Below are 16141 nucleotides of genomic sequence, written 5' to 3'. Positions count from 1 at the left end.
GTAATTAAAAGATTTCACGGCCAGCACTAGTTTCCTCCTCAATAGAGTTATCTACTTTCAGGTTTACATCTCTTTTGAAGAAAAGGGTACCACTTTCCTTTGGCAAATAATATTTTCCTGCAACTTAGTGTTCTCATAAAAAGTTAATCAGAAACGCAATAAAAAACCAAATCCCGAGAAAGACAAAGCTAAAATTATGTAAATAATCTGTAGAAAACATGTGAATATTTATATCTATTTGTATATTTGTATGTATATTATTTAATTTATTTTTTATTTAATTATTTAATTACTTTTTATATTTTCTATTACATCATCTGTAATTGGGACATCCTGTAGGTGATAAATAAATATATTCTATTCTATTCTATTCTATTCTATTCTATTCTATTCTATTCTATTGCAGCGGAGAGAAAGTGATTTAACTTTTTTAAAGATTGAAAATAAAACAAGGAATCTTTCTTTCTTTCTTTCTTAATCTGACTACCCCCCAGGGTAGGTTTTTCCCTCGGACTCAGCGAGCGATTCCACCTCTACCGCCTCAAGGGCAGTGTCCTGGAGCGTGAGACATTGGGTCGGGAGATACAACTGAGAAGGATGACCAGTACCTCGCCCAGGCGGCCTCACCTGCTATGCTGAACAGGGGCCTTGCGGGGGGATGGGAAGATTGGAAGGGACAGACAAGGATGAGGGAAGGAAGCGGCCGTGGCCTTAAGTTAGGTACCATCCCGGCATTTGCCTGGAGGAGAATTGGGAAACCACGGAAAACCATTTCCAGGATGGCTGAGGTAGGAATCGAACCCACCTCTACTCATTTGACCTCCCGAGGCTGAGTGGACCCGTTGCAGCCCTCGTACCACTTTCCAAATTTCGTGGCAGAGCCGGAACTCGAACTCGGGCCTCCGGGGGTGGCAGCTAATCACACTAACCACTACACTGCAGAGGCGGACACGAGTAATCTTAGAGACGAAAATGGCCATAAGGTAATTGATTTGGGAGTACTTTGTTCCCTATTTTTCTACAATTGGATTTACGTCGCACCGACACAGACATGTCTCATGATGACGATGAGACAGGAAAGGGCTAGGAGTGGAAAGTAAGCAGCCGTGGCCTTAATTAAGGTACAGTCCCAGCATCTTTGGTAGAGGAAATATGTTAATGGAGTTTAACTGGCTCCTCTATCTCTAGCGACGTGATATTTGTTCCTTCAGACCTTTCTGAAAAGGAGTACATAAGCCAAATTCACGAGCATCACACCAACTGTAAAATAATGTGACAATGAAGGCAGACCTATGGTGGTCAGTCAGCTAAGCAGAGTTCAACGACGCTTGCTAGTTGCGAACTGTTTTGAAAGGGCACTTCGCTGTGAGAAACCGTGAGGAGAACCATGTGTACAATAGGAGATAGATACGCCGGCGTGATGTGTGTTTGTTATGATCGTGAGTAAAATCTGTGTCGAGTGGAAAACTCAAGCTCGAGTGAATCTATAATTTACTGTAAATAGTAGTTCAATAAATTTAGAGGACTCCGATAACTCGCCACAACTGGTGTCAGACGCAGGATTTAATTAGTAGGACGTTTCGTTACTATGATATGTTTAGAATAACTGACGAGATGGAGTATGGCTTCCAAATCATGTGACATAAGCTTTGTGCTATGAACTAATGACTTCAGTCAAGTCATGATGAACTTAAGTACGAATTCAGTCCCGCGAGGGTGAACCTAAAGCTAATCATGATGAGATTGTCCCCTAATAACTGCCCCCACTCTCATTGTTAAATGACAGGCAAATACAGTAGAGATTCGAATCGTAAGAGCTGTTGCAACAGAAGGCTGAGATTCTGCCACACTGAGGAGGGAACAGCATGCGTATTAGGACAGATCCTGCGAAAAGTCAAGTCGGGACAGTGACAAACATGGAAGGACATCACCGAGCATTGCCCGACGTACAAAGCACTATGGACCCAGTGGTCAACGACACCTCGCTAACGCATATATTTATTTATTTATTTATTTATTTATTTGACTTTAACAGTGGCCAAGTTAGGGCTCGTGGCCCTCTCTTACACTTAACCACATAAATTACAAGTTGATGTATATATATAAAAGTGTTGTACTACTATATTATAAAATCAAGGTTAACTGCCCGAAATAACACATATCGAGTACATATAAAGAAGAGTGAAAGCAAAGCTCAACAAATAAAATAAGATAAGAAGAAATACGGAGCAAAAAGTAAAAAAGAATGAGAAAAAGTCATAATGAAGAAGTTACATACAAACTGACAAACATTAGCAGTACATAAACAGAACATAATAAAGTATAGGAAATACAAGTGTGGCAATAAACAATGGTCTATGTATACGAGTTAAAAGCTAAATATCATATACATTTACTCCATAACAATAAAAATATAATAATAACCTGATATTAATCATAAGAACAACAGTGTTCTTCAGGTGTACAGTAAAATGCCAATGTTACCATCCTACGTACCACAATTTACACAACCTATCAGACGTCACCATTCACACAGACAATCAGCGGTGTTCAACAGGTAATCTCTGCATGCAGTTTTGAATTTTGTTGTTGAGTTCCTGGCAGCAGCTGGAAGTGAATTCCAAAGTCGTGACCCAGCCACAACGAAGGTTCTATTATACATTGAAGAGTGGTTAATGGGAATAGGAAAGAAAGTGTCGGATCTAGTTTCACAATTTTTAATAGGGATAATAAATGGAGTTTTGAAGAAATGTATTTGTGCAGATTTTCCTTCAGAATTCGATAAATCAACGTAAGTGTGTGCAAATTCCGTCGCCTTTCGGGTTTCAGCCAGGGGTTATGTAAGCATCATAACTCAAATTAAAACCAAATCGAAGACCAGAGTTCAATGCCCGTTGAAGTTTCATAGTTTGTTCATGGATCGCATTAACAAGGACAAAGTCTCAATAGTCAAGTATTGGTAGTATCAATGTTTGGAGAAGTTTTATCTGTATGCCTTGTGGCAAAATGTCCTTATGTCATTTCAGAGCGTTTAGCGTCGCGTATATCTTTCCACCTGTATTTCGTACGTGTGCAGACCAGTCAAGAGTTTCAGTCAGGGTCATACCTAGGTTCTTCACTTCCTTATTGAATGGGGTTAGGGTTGCGTTTAATGTCACCGGAGGAATAGTGTAATTGTTATACATGGCGTTTAATAATTTCTGAGAACCGATTATAATTGTTTGAGTTTTTTTAAGGTTAAGGAGGAAAGAGTTTTCACTGGCGTACACACTGAGTTGTTGAAGGTCGGAGTTAATATCTCTTACTGCGTGAGATATATCTTTTATATTAACGTGGCATTAAATTTGGAGATCATCGAAAACAACGATGATAGCTATTATACTGTATTTTATAGGATATATCATTAATATAGAGGGCGAACAGGAAAGGAACAAGAACAGAACCCTGTGGAGCTCCAGCCTTCCTCACCCGCGACTGTGAAGTAATATCGTGATCTATGAAACGTTACGAACTGTAAGGTAAGAGCGATAAAAGTTTGAAGCTTGAGTACCAAAAAATGATTTAAATTTTTTTAACAATATATGAATATTGATCGTGACAAAAGCACTGCTGAAGTCGAGGAGTGTGAGTATAGTCACTTGTCTTTCTTCCATTGCTTGTCTGATGTCGTCAGTCACTTTCAGGACGGCAGTTGCTATATTATGGCCCTTCATGAAACCAGACTGTAGCGGATCCAGAAGGGAGTGAGAGTGCAGGTATTCCTGTATTTGAACATGTACCAACCGTTCTAGTGGTTTGGAGAGGGCAGGAAGAATATAAATTTGACTGTAAGCGGATGGAAGTTCCGAACCTGGGTTCAAAATTGTTGGTAATGTGCTAGTGTTCATGCTAGACGGCAAGAAAATGGTCGTCCATCTGATACTTTTCAAGGAAAAAAGGGTGGATGCCGTGGCTGAGCTACACGCAAACACTACTGCAGGCCACACTGGGGTTACTAAAACCTTTTATTGAGTCAGGAACGCTACTACTGGGTACATCTAAGGACGAACATCGAAATATGGTGCCAAATATGTGACACATGTGCAGTGAGCCGAGGCCCTCGTACCCGGAGTAGGGGCCAGATGCAGCAGTGCAACGTCGGAGCATTCTTGGCCAGAATAGTCATCGACATCACAGAACCATTTCCCGAACTGGAAGCCGGAAATCGCTACCTGTTCCTAGCCATCGAATATTTCACTCACAGGCCTGAGTTCTATGCAATCCGTCCGGTGCCCTGGTGAATAACTTATTCTGCCACTTTGATGTTCCGAAGGATTCGGAACTACACATCGACCAGGGAAGGAACTTCCAGTAAACGTTAATGAAGGAAGTTCTGCAAAGTCTCGGTGTATGCAAGACCTGAACTAAATCTCTCCATCCACAATCAGACGGTATTGTGGAGCGGTTCGTGAAGACAGTCGAGGAATATCTGAGGAAGGTAGTTAGCATATCAGAGGGACTGGGGTGAGAGGACGCCTTTCTTCCTGATAGCCTATCGTCCATCCACTCTCGAGACGGCAGGCATGACACCCGCCAATATGGTGTACGAAAGAGGGGTACATATGCCATGTGACTTACAGTTCGAGACGGCTTGGAGCGAGGACAACCGGCGACGGATTAAGCTCGGTAACTGGTGGAGTGGCTCAACGAAATCGACAAGTAAGTCTAACAACACCTAAATGTAGCTAGGTCCAGTATGACTTGCAAGCGAACTCGGCAACATTCCGGGAAGGTGACCAGTTGGGGCTATACCGACTCACAGGGTCGAAGTGAGGTGGGCAACAACTCATAGCCCATAGCATCTGAAATGGTGGAAGTGTGCACTCTTTCCTGATGAGGGCACCATAAGTTTGCACCCTTACAACAAGAGCACGGTATGGAGACGATTGGGTGAGAGATGGAAGGAGCCCTTCATCCCGGTGCGTCATCTGTACCCAGTAGTAGCGTTCCTGACTCAATAAAAGGTTTTAGTAACCCCAGTGTGGCCTGCAGTAGTGTTTGCGTGTAGCTCAGCACGGCATCCACCCTTTTTTCCTTGAAAAGTATCAGATGGACGACCATTTTCTTGCCGTCTAGCATGAACACTAGCACATTACCAACAATTTTGAACCCAGGTTCGGAACTTCCATCCGCTTACAGTCAAATTTATATTCTTCCTGCCCTCTCCAAACCACTAGAACGGTTGGTACATGTTCAAATACAGGAATACCTGCACTCTCACTCCCTTCTGGATCCGCTACAGTCTGGTTTCATGAAGGGCCATAATATAGCAACTGCCGTCCTGAAAGTGACTGACTACATCAGACAGCGAATGGTGTAGCCGGCATATTCTGTGGCCATGAACTGTGCTGAACATTCATGGCATGAGCTGAAGAATTGCTCACCAACCTAATCCTCCTGCTAACATTTATCATCTGACTGAAGCTGCTATCGAATAAAGGGTTAATTTACCTCGAAACAAGTTGGTTTCTTTGGTGCTGAGTATGCCTTCAAGACAAGTTGGTTTCTTTGGTGCTGAGTATGCCTTGTCGTTTTCAAACATGCGCCCGAGGCGGCTATGCACGGTGCTGATCTGACACACAACGAACGATAATTTTATGTTCAAAATCCCACAGTAAAAACTCTGTGCTTTTGCTGCGTTTATTTTGCTTTTGCGTAGCTGACTGCATGCTACTTTTCTTTCTATTGTGACCGTACGCTTTTAGCCACGGTCACATGACTTTTAAAATAATTCACATAATTTTACGCTTGGAGTGAAGATGGCAGTGGCTGGGGAAAGAAAAGTGTCACCAGAATATTTCCAAACGGAGACTGGGAGTTACTCTGTACGTCGATGAAGATTACCTCATTGTATTCAGAAGTTGGTAATTCCTAAGACCGAGACAGATAGCCGCGCACAGAAAGAGACAAAAAGGAGCGACGCGAGTATATATGTTAAAATAAACCGCAGGGTGAAGACAAGGAAGACTCGCAATTTGCCGCTGACAAGTCGATGGTCTAGAACCGCGTCGTTCCAAGTCCCATTTATCTAACTTTTTAGTAGAAATGATTTCATTTTAGAGCAGTCAATGTAGGGTCTATACCTTATTTATTAAAATAGGCTGACCTTGTGACTTCATTAGATTCCTATGTAATTATAAGATGTAGGCCTATTAATGAACAAATCATTCCACTATGATGGCGGCACTATGACCAGGTTATTGGTATTTATGTTCTATCATGTTTATGTTATGATTGTTGCTTTCCAAAATTGTAATTAAGACAATGGACATGTTGTGTCTGACATAATGTCGGTACTGTGATTCTTGGACATGGAACAGTATGGTCCTAAAATTAATAGGTAACATTGACATAGAACAAAACGGTTCTGTTGATGTCGGGTGTTCTAAATGGATCTCCTCCCTCCCTGTGATGCACAGCATAGATCTGGACATGGAGCATTCGCTGAACTTCACAACTAATATTTTAATATAAATGGACTTAGAACAGCATGGTTCTAGACCATCGAAGTATATGCGAAAGAAGCCAATACTGGGAAACTGACGCGCGTAACGGGCTGGAAATAAAAGAAATTCTCTAGTATGACACGTGAAGTTGACTGGCCAGTCATTTTGAAAATTATGTTAAAAATATATTTTAGTATCATCGGCACTAGTTTCACACCATCCTGCAAGGAAAAGCGTCACTAGTATATGCCGAACCGATTGGTTATGAAGTGATAATACTCCCCAAACGAGGTAAAGCGTGTGGAAATTAGTGAATGAAAGAAAAGTCGAGACAGACAATAGTTGGTGAGTACAGATTTATCTCAGGTTTCGTGTATCTAGTCTTCTTCCAGATGTCTAGTGTGATATTGGATTCCGAGCGTGCAGTTATATTTCAGACTTTTAAAATCAAATATCCAGCAGTAATTCAGATTTCGTGGGGACAGTTTTAATTCATATTTGTTCTGAAGAATGCATTTCAGACTGACATTCGCAATCTTTACTGTACCTGGTGAGTAATGCACGCTCACTCACCACGGTCGTAGAATTTTAACTCGAGGACCACAACTCAGTTATTAGTGAACGGAACTGGGTACGGTCAACATTCACAGATGTTCACTACCGCGTCACTGAATGTTTCAGTTTGGAGCTCGTACGTGGACAATACGGAAGTTAAATTATAAACAGTTTCGTCAGAGCAGGAGAGGCACAATACATCTCTTCTAATAATTTACATACCCGCCGAGGGTATGTACGTGTACGAAATGATGTCGACACCAAATCGTTCCTTCCAGTTGCTTAACATTTTTGTCAGTGAGTATATTTCAGAAGGTGTAACTTTGTTAATGAAATGTCGTATGGCTTCTAGTGCCGGGATATCCCAGGACGGGTTCGGCTCGCCAGGTGCAGGTCTCTTTATTTGACTCCCATAGGCAACCTGCGCGTCGTGATGAGGATGAAATGATGATGAAGACAACACATACACCCAGCCCCCGTACCACTGAAATTAAGCAATTAAGGTTAAAATCCCCGACCCGGCCGGGAATCGAACCCGGGACCCTCTGAACAGAAGCCAGTACGCTGACCGTTCAGCCAACGATTCGGATACTTTGTTAATGAATGCGGATATCTAACATAGGTTTTTATTGTGTTTATTTCTTTGTGGAATCCGATAGTGATTAATTGTAAGTAACAGATGGGATCTTAGTTCGAGGCCAGATGGCAATAAACATTATTGTGTGGTAAAATTTTAAATGTCCTCATATTTATAAATTTAACGAGTGTAAGATTTCCACGACAGGGATGTCGAGGTAATGTTCAAAGGTATTGTAAGCCCTCTGTGGCGTATTTACAATAATCAAAAGGTATCAATTACGTATCATTACGAAACTGTTTAGAGATTGTATGTTTAGGTTCATGTTTACATGCGCAAGCTAGAATCGTGTCCATATGTGTTTTTTGTTATAGTAAATTGAGGCTTCTTTTGAGATCATGCCAAGCGCAAGGTACGATCGTTTCCATATGTGTGTTTATTTTATTGTTGTTGTTGTTGTTGTGGTGGTGGTGGTGGTGGTGGTAAATCGAAGATTTATTGAGAACGTTTTGCAGAAATAATGTCATTTCAGTAGGAATAATTTCGGATAGATATTGCCGTAATTACAGTACATGGGTATAAATGTCAATAGGGCTTGTAGACCGTCGTGCCATTATATTAAAATACGAATCATCAGATGAAGGCCATTGAGTATAGTTTAACGATTTGTATAATTTGTCGACGAGCCTTCGTAATTGTTTTAGGAATTAGCAGGTTGCTAATGCTCCACTGTATTAAAGTAGACCCCACGTCGTGTTAGGGCCTAGAGTTTAATAGGCCAGCGTTTTTATTTGTATTTGGCTACGAATTTATGGAGGAGTGTAAAGTATCCCTTTTATCGAGTTTTCCATCGAGGGATTTTCCGACGTATTATGTTTACAGTCAAGAAGTGTTTATGTCTTAAAGTATAGATAGGCCTGTTTCATTATTATTATCTGTGTATATGCCCTAGTGTCATCGTAAAGTAATTGCGCTGAAGTGAACTTTTGCTGATATATCAGTGACATGTGTAAGTTGTCACGTTTTATTTCCACAGGAAGATCAATAGTGTATAATTTGGATATTTGTTATTTGGACTGAGATCATAACGTTGGTAGAGTTTGCGGATCTTAGCAGTTGCAATATTAGAATACTTGTGGAATAGCTGTTATATTGTTTGGTTTTAAATGTTATGAGATTGTTGGGTATTGTCGAGATGACCTACGGTCATATTTCTTTAGTTAATGTCGAGATCCTGGTCATTGATGTGAAATGATTGTGACTTCAATCAGCTATTCGGATATCTGCTTATATGCATTGTACCCCCTCAAAGCCTGAGTCCCAACCAGTATGTATCTCAGGGGGTATTACGGTCCGAATCTATCGCAACTAATAAACAATTAAAAAACTTATGAAGATATAAGATCTCCAAATAAAATTATAGGCGCCATCCAATCAGTATCACAGGGTTGAATGGGACACTCTAATCATTAACTCTAAGGCTCAACATAATCAAAGATTTATAAAATTATATTAAATCAGATCAAAGGGAAAATTTGGAAGGCTCCGTCCTAGGAATGGGGACGGATATTTAAACGGTCACCAAGGGTCTACTGTTCTACAAGAACAAGAACCTGGAAATGTATCCTCGCAAATGCTAAAGGAGCATTTTATTTAAGATAAAAATTTAACACACAACAAAATTCGTTGACCCTTATTTTGCCGGTAATTTGGCAATCATTCCTGAAAATTTCACATAATATTTTACACTTTTGACCACCCATCCACTTGGGTGGTTGAACCGTTGATTTCTGAGGGTTACAATTCGACCCTCGTGAACACAATGACCATTTATGGTCATGGACCAATTACCTGTTGGCCAATTGGGCGCGATCACATGAATCACACCATCGCCTCCACTTTTACTGAGATGAGACCAACTCGGGAAAATACAAAACTCTCCCCGGGTTCCTAACCAAGATATGCTATTCGTTAACTGAAGGAAACGACAAAGCGACTCTAACCTAATGGTCCAGATGTAAGGATTTGCCATCACATTACAAATTTAACTTATTATTTACAACAGCTTGACATTATTTCGTTATTTCGCCAGCTGACTTCCCTAGAATCAGTGAACATCATCATCCCAAGCAATAAAAAATATTTCAATTTTATTGTTATTATTATTATTATTATTATTATTATTATTATTATTATTATTATCATCAGTGGATATCATGATTATCGTAACACGTGATCATCATTTATTTAATATTTCAATTTCATTTTTCACCATTACTATTATCCGAAATAATGTAATAAATTCTTCTTCTTATCCTTAGTCAAATTATTATTATTATTATTATTATTATTATTATTATTATTATTATTATTATTATTATTATTAGTTTGAAAATTTTATATTTTAATTTCAATTCCCACCATTATTATTATTCTCAGAAATAATATAATAAATTCTTCTTCTTATTCATATTCAAATTATTATTATTATTATTATTATTATTATTATTATTATTATTATTATTATTATTATTATAAATTAATTTCACTTGTTACACGGCATTTCACTATTATTATGTTTGATGCATAACACTTTTACAATTCCGGTCAAGTTTGGCCCTGATCAATCAATTAAGACACGATTTACTTGGAATATTATTATTATTATTATTATTATTATTATTATTATTATTATTATTATTATTATTATTATTATTATTATTATTATAATTATATTTTAATTTCCAATCTTTAGGATTTAGTCACATATGTTAACTCCCAATATGAACCATCAAACTCCGAATTCACATAGGTCGGGACATAATAACGGTATTCGAACCCGCAACCTTATTTTCGTACTGCCGTTAATTTATGGGAACACCATGTCCTCCCAAGACAAATCTCAACTCCCACGGCACCTCGCAGTTGGGCAAATACATCCAATCTCTACAAGTGCTAAATTATTCCTTCCTCTTCATTTTGAAGTCCATTTATTCCAATGGAACTCTTCAAAACATTTAATTCACTAATTAATCCTCGGTGCGTGGACTCTGTTCTGCCACTCAAAACACCGGAATCGGCATATTATATCGACGTAGGCCTCAGGGTACATCTATTTCTTCATCAACCTCAGTACGACTCATTTTCATCTCATGCCGGATATTTGTCCCGCACGAATTCCAACAACAAAATTTGACTCAAACCACTCTGGGCTTTCAACATAGCGTGACCATCTTATACAAGTGCCCCTATCGCTTCTACACAAATATTCATGATTATTATGCTGTCCAAAACGTTAAATCAACAATTAATGTTAAATCAAATTTACTGCTCGAATTAGTCTTCCACGCCGCATGTTATCTCCACATTTAAATTACTTTAACTTGCAATCATTCTATCAAACTAGGTCCGTGCAATTATTCACAAAGCATTGTTATTAAACACGCATTTACAAATTACCGATGTTCATTTATCACTCCGATACTTCTACTGATTATTATATTTCTGTCCACTGACGAAACTTCGCGGCACAAATAATCATTGATATTTACAGACATTTCAATGGACTTCATTCCGTCCCACAATAATTAAATTTACTTGGTAACCCTCTGCCTCTGGATAATCTTACATGTCTTAATATCTATAAAGTTTCCGATAACTGCAAAAAACATTTGAGCACTTCTAAAATGAATATTAATCTTATCTTTACGTGAAACGTGCTCCTGTATAGTTACGAATATTTCAAGCACTTGAACAAACAAATCAACCCTAATCTACTCTATTAAGTAATCAAAATTATGATGAGTGCCTGATCTAATTATGTACATATTAATTTATACCTTTGTCTGTCTATCTCTGAATTTATACGAGCCGGGAAGCGGCTCGTTTCACAATCAAGTTACCATATTGAAAGAATATGATTTCCTCCCGCTAACGTTAGCAATCTACAAATTTATATTAATAGGTACTCATCTCAGCCTTGTAGTATGCTAAACTGGACGAGGAGCATCGCCCCCATTCAAGTTTAGCACTGCATCCTACTGGTATTCATGCCAGCTTGAAAAAAATTCTTTTTACACCTGGAATATTTTCCACACTAAATTTAACACAGAAATTTTACACTATTGGCTTTTTATCTAGCCCACTTAATGTAAATATACATTCTTCGTCCCTTCTCCGGGCACTAGGAACACGGGATACATCGGTATCTCCTTCAACAGCGCGACGTGCACTCGAAATTCCAACCCAGCACTTCCGTGTCTGTTCACCTCTCTCCCGTCTCACGTTCGCGTGGCTGACCAGGTATTAGTAATTGACTGTAAACTTGGTAAAAATACGTTGAACACCCGCGAGCGTTCTCATGTTACATAAATCCTATTTTTGATATAGAATTTCACACTCCTATCCGTAGGTTTTGATTTAACGAGTTCGGTAAATGTTCGAACTCCTGCTAGTAGACTGTTCTAATCTGTAATACGAACTAATTCACATCCTGGACCACTCTGCTACGTAACATAATAACAAATCAAACAATACTCCACGAGTGAATACGCACCCTGGCGTAGTAACGGCTCGAACATTTCTTCACAAGTAAGTCCGCACCCTGGCGTAGTAACGGCTCTAACAACTCTTCACAACTAAGTATTTCCGTCGCCATGGCCATGTATTTATATTCATCTCACCCCTCCTCCGAGTTCACGAGAGGTCATCTTGGGGCCCACAGTTCCAGTATCCTCATACGTCTATCTGCGGCCCTGCCAGTGACTTGGAATCCATATATTATATTATCATAGCCTCTATGCCAATTCTCAAATAATATCGTTCGCTGGTAATTAATATAGTCGTGATTTTAGCTCCTGTATCCCGGGCGGGGGATTTTGCGCCGTTTGTAGCGTCTCTTGCCTGCAGCCAATCAACGAATAGCATCCATAAATTCTCAGAATTACGCCAGCCAATCTCCCTCAATTAATAACTTTTAATAATTTTTATTATATGATTAGGCTTCTAAATCACCTTGTCTCGAATTTATAATCCATTTCCTTCTATAAATTTAATCCGTGGAGTTAACGTTGATAGTACTTCTAACAATACGAAGTTGTCGGGACTGCTTCTGCCCGGCGAATTTTACGATTGGCCCAAGCTTATGCGGGACTTAGAAGTTTCATTTTTTTCCTTAAGTACCAACTGTGCGCTCAGCCCTCGGCTGGTACACTGGAGTTACACTGACGTCATTTCTAGGAATTCTGCTTTCGGCCCGCACGTTGTTCCAACTATAATATCGCCCGGGGCCGTGGAACTTTCCACTGACTCGGAAATAACTCTGCCTTTCTCTTCTCCACCTCGTCACAATTTCTGAGAAAACTAATTCTACTGGCCATTGTATTTCTTAATCTTAGAGGAGACTTCCGTCTGTAGTAGGTTTCACCATACCATTCGAACTGGCCCATACTTACAATATATAAAGTAAGATATTCTTGCTTCTGAAAATGAAATATATATTCCTCAATAATTAATTACAATTGAATGACGCCTATCACACACCCACTAGGACGTAGCATGAACTGTAAATATGTGATTACAGGTTCCGGTCATTGCTTTGTTTTCATTAATTTAAATGTGATTTCTGAGATGTGTTGTAATTTAAGTGTAAAGTAAGTGGTTCGAATCCACCAGTGTTGTATTTGTGACTTATTTAGTGAATCAAGTTGCGTGTGTGTGTTAAATAAATTATCGACCCACTCAATTAGATAGGGATCTTAGTAGTAGCTAATCTCCTAGGTGCATGAACAAGTATGGTTAGGATCCCACCGTGATGTTACACGGAAATGGGATAGAATACTCGTCCGATATAACTTCAAATAATAAAATATTGCCAGTCACTGGGAAGTTTTCTTTAAACGCTTCCATCAGTTATGCTATACTTAGTGTACTTGCTTTAGTACAATAAAATTGTGTGTGCTAAACCTGTTTGCCCGAGTTTACATGTAGCTATTGTTTTCACCTTGCCGTATTTCCATTTCATCGATTTTATGTACCCCAGATTTTAGCCACTATGATTATATGTTTATGATGCACTGAGCACGCCTGAGTTCTGAGTTAGACTGGAGCATTAGTAATTAGTCCTAATAATACTGCTCAAAAGAAGAATGAAAACATGGCACTATATGTTCCTTGCATTTACAATGTTATCAGCCTAACTTAATCAGTAACGAAATATAATTCACCTCCTTCGTAGATGCAAACCCTGTGGACACCCACAATAAACAGTACATCTAAAGTTTTAGTTTTTTCTGAGAATAATGTACCTGCAAAGAACTTATCAAAAAAATAGTCACCCCTGGAGAAATAATTATAAGCATCATTACTGCCAAGTAACTCCGCCTCTGGACGTGATAAACGCCTGGATTCAATTAGGAAGTGAGTCCACAAGGTTGTGCAGGTACGTCGCATCCAGGTTAAGCCACTCGCTGAGTATTTGATCGCGCAATTCCACCAAATTTCGGGGATAGTGATGTCGGCGTTTCACCCGCTGTTCCAACATTAGTTCATTCCAATGGCTGGGGGCTGGGAGTGTGTGCGATCAGCATTAAAATTCATCACAGGTAGGGGCCCATCCCCATAGACGCGCGGGTCACCTATTCAGCGTAAACTCGAAAGACCTGCACCCGGCCTCTTCATAGGCTGCTCGCCATTATACTGTATATCTATGCTGCCAGGAAAAATTAATATAAGTCAGAAAATGTTCAAACTAAGTCCATGGTGTGAGTCCTGGAGGGGATTTTGATCTTTGGTCTAACTGGTATAAGTCAGAACTAAACTACCCTATGTCCACAATATTTCAAGTAAACATGTTAATACCTGTCAATCTAGGGGAGAAGAGTACATACTCGTTTACCCTGGCAGACAAGATATTATCAACAGCCAGACTGAATTACAGTTCCCAGCGAAGCTAAAATTTTTACCTCACAAATATCTGTGTCTGTTTCTGACTGGTAGTGTGTCTCCACAGGAAACCTAACGCTATTACAGCGTGCATCAACCACGGAAAAGGAGCACTTCGTGCAGCGGGTCCGGAAACTTACCCTTCCCTTCGAGGGTAGTAGGGTAATATTACTCTGGGTATGATTGGTCATTTACTTGGACTTCTGGCCACGAGATTCCAGGTTCGATTCCCGGCCGGGTCAAGGAATCTATCATGAACAGTTATTTCTCCAGGGTGGAGGACTGAGTGCTTCTGTTGTCCATAAAATTTCTGCAGCTAACACAATACTATCTCCATCACTATAACACACAGTTTCCTACATACAAGTGTCGCTGTCCACCCGTTTTGGAGGGTTTACCTTACAAGGGCTGCATCAGGTTTGCAATACCCACGTGAAGTTTAGTCACTATTAGGCCTAATTATTATTAAGTACTAATAAAAAATTTACTAACGAAATCCATAGTAACCATTTTATCAAGCCAAAGGAGCTACGTTAAATGAGTGACAACTTAACAGTTTCTCCTCGAGGTGGCCGTGATTCAAATCCGGGATAAGGCTGTGAAAATTTAGAAATGAAAAGTCACATTCCTCTGGTCTACGTTCAATTTAAAGCTGATGACACTTAAAGCGTCAACTATCAAGGGAGTAAGGAAAATAGTCGTGAAGACATCTCGGAGAAAACAGATGGGTGAAGTAATCTGACACATACTACATTAAAAACATTTGTTTTGTATTTATAACGTTAAAGTAGGGTAAATAAACGCCAGTTTTCTGGGATGGACAAGTAGAGAAAGAAAAAGCGTGGCTAGGCAAAAAGATAGTGCCGTTATGAGTATCAGATAAATTTGACTTACCGTAACATTCTTCTCTGTCCTTCCGAGAACTACGATTCGGCTCTTTCCAGAGCAGTCCTTGGTGAGGACGTGCCAACAGCTGCCCATGTGGTAGGTGAAATGCACGCCGTCATAGGTAGTGACATTGTCTGGCGTTACTCCGCAAGATCCTGAAAAGCATTAGACGCAAAATTCTCAAGTGTTCACAACTTCCGTAATATCAAGAGCAAAGCCATGCCTCTATTTCTTGAGTGAACTGGAGCTGCTATAATTCACGAGATCCCTTTCGATTGAGCTTGAGGCTAATTTCAAGAGGTATGCTGTACGCAGTCGAGTATCATTTCAGATGTAATATTAATATAATTCTTACTCTTTTATTAACTTTGTGTAAAGGTTAAACATGTACCATCATCTGACAATAGACACGGAGTACAAGTGAAACGATGATGGTGATCGAATCGATATTAATTTTAGTAGATTCCAACATTCTGTCACCAACTATAACCCCTTGAAAGGAATGACAGGTGGGTTGTAGTGCCAAGTGAATAGAATATGGCCAACATTCAGGAAGCATCAGTAGATCAGTAGTATGAAACGAGTTAATATATTAATATTAATTGTTTGTTTGTTTGTTTGTTTGTCCAATCCTCGTTCCGAAATCGACCCATAGATAATTTTATTCTCTCAAACATTTGCGATGGTAAAAGCA

At 39.5% G+C, this 16141-nt stretch overlaps 1 protein-coding gene across 2 annotated transcripts in view; it reads right to left on the bottom strand.

Moving 5' to 3' along the window:
- LOC136863599 (vitellogenin) overlaps window positions 1-16141 on the bottom strand; it is a 419790-nt gene that overhangs the window by 24072 nt on the left and 379577 nt on the right. For both annotated transcript variants that reach the window (XM_068226214.1, XM_068226215.1), the window contains exon 22: window positions 15454-15602. In XM_068226214.1, coding sequence (XP_068082315.1) covers window positions 15454-15602 — 149 coding nt within the window. The remainder of the gene's footprint in view (window positions 1-15453; window positions 15603-16141) is intronic.

Source organism: Anabrus simplex, chromosome 2, assembly GCF_040414725.1.
Source record: "Anabrus simplex isolate iqAnaSimp1 chromosome 2, ASM4041472v1, whole genome shotgun sequence".
NCBI lineage: Eukaryota > Metazoa > Arthropoda > Insecta > Orthoptera > Tettigoniidae > Anabrus > Anabrus simplex.
Note: the sequence above shows the minus strand (reverse complement) of the source record. Positions and strands in the feature narration are given on the sequence as shown.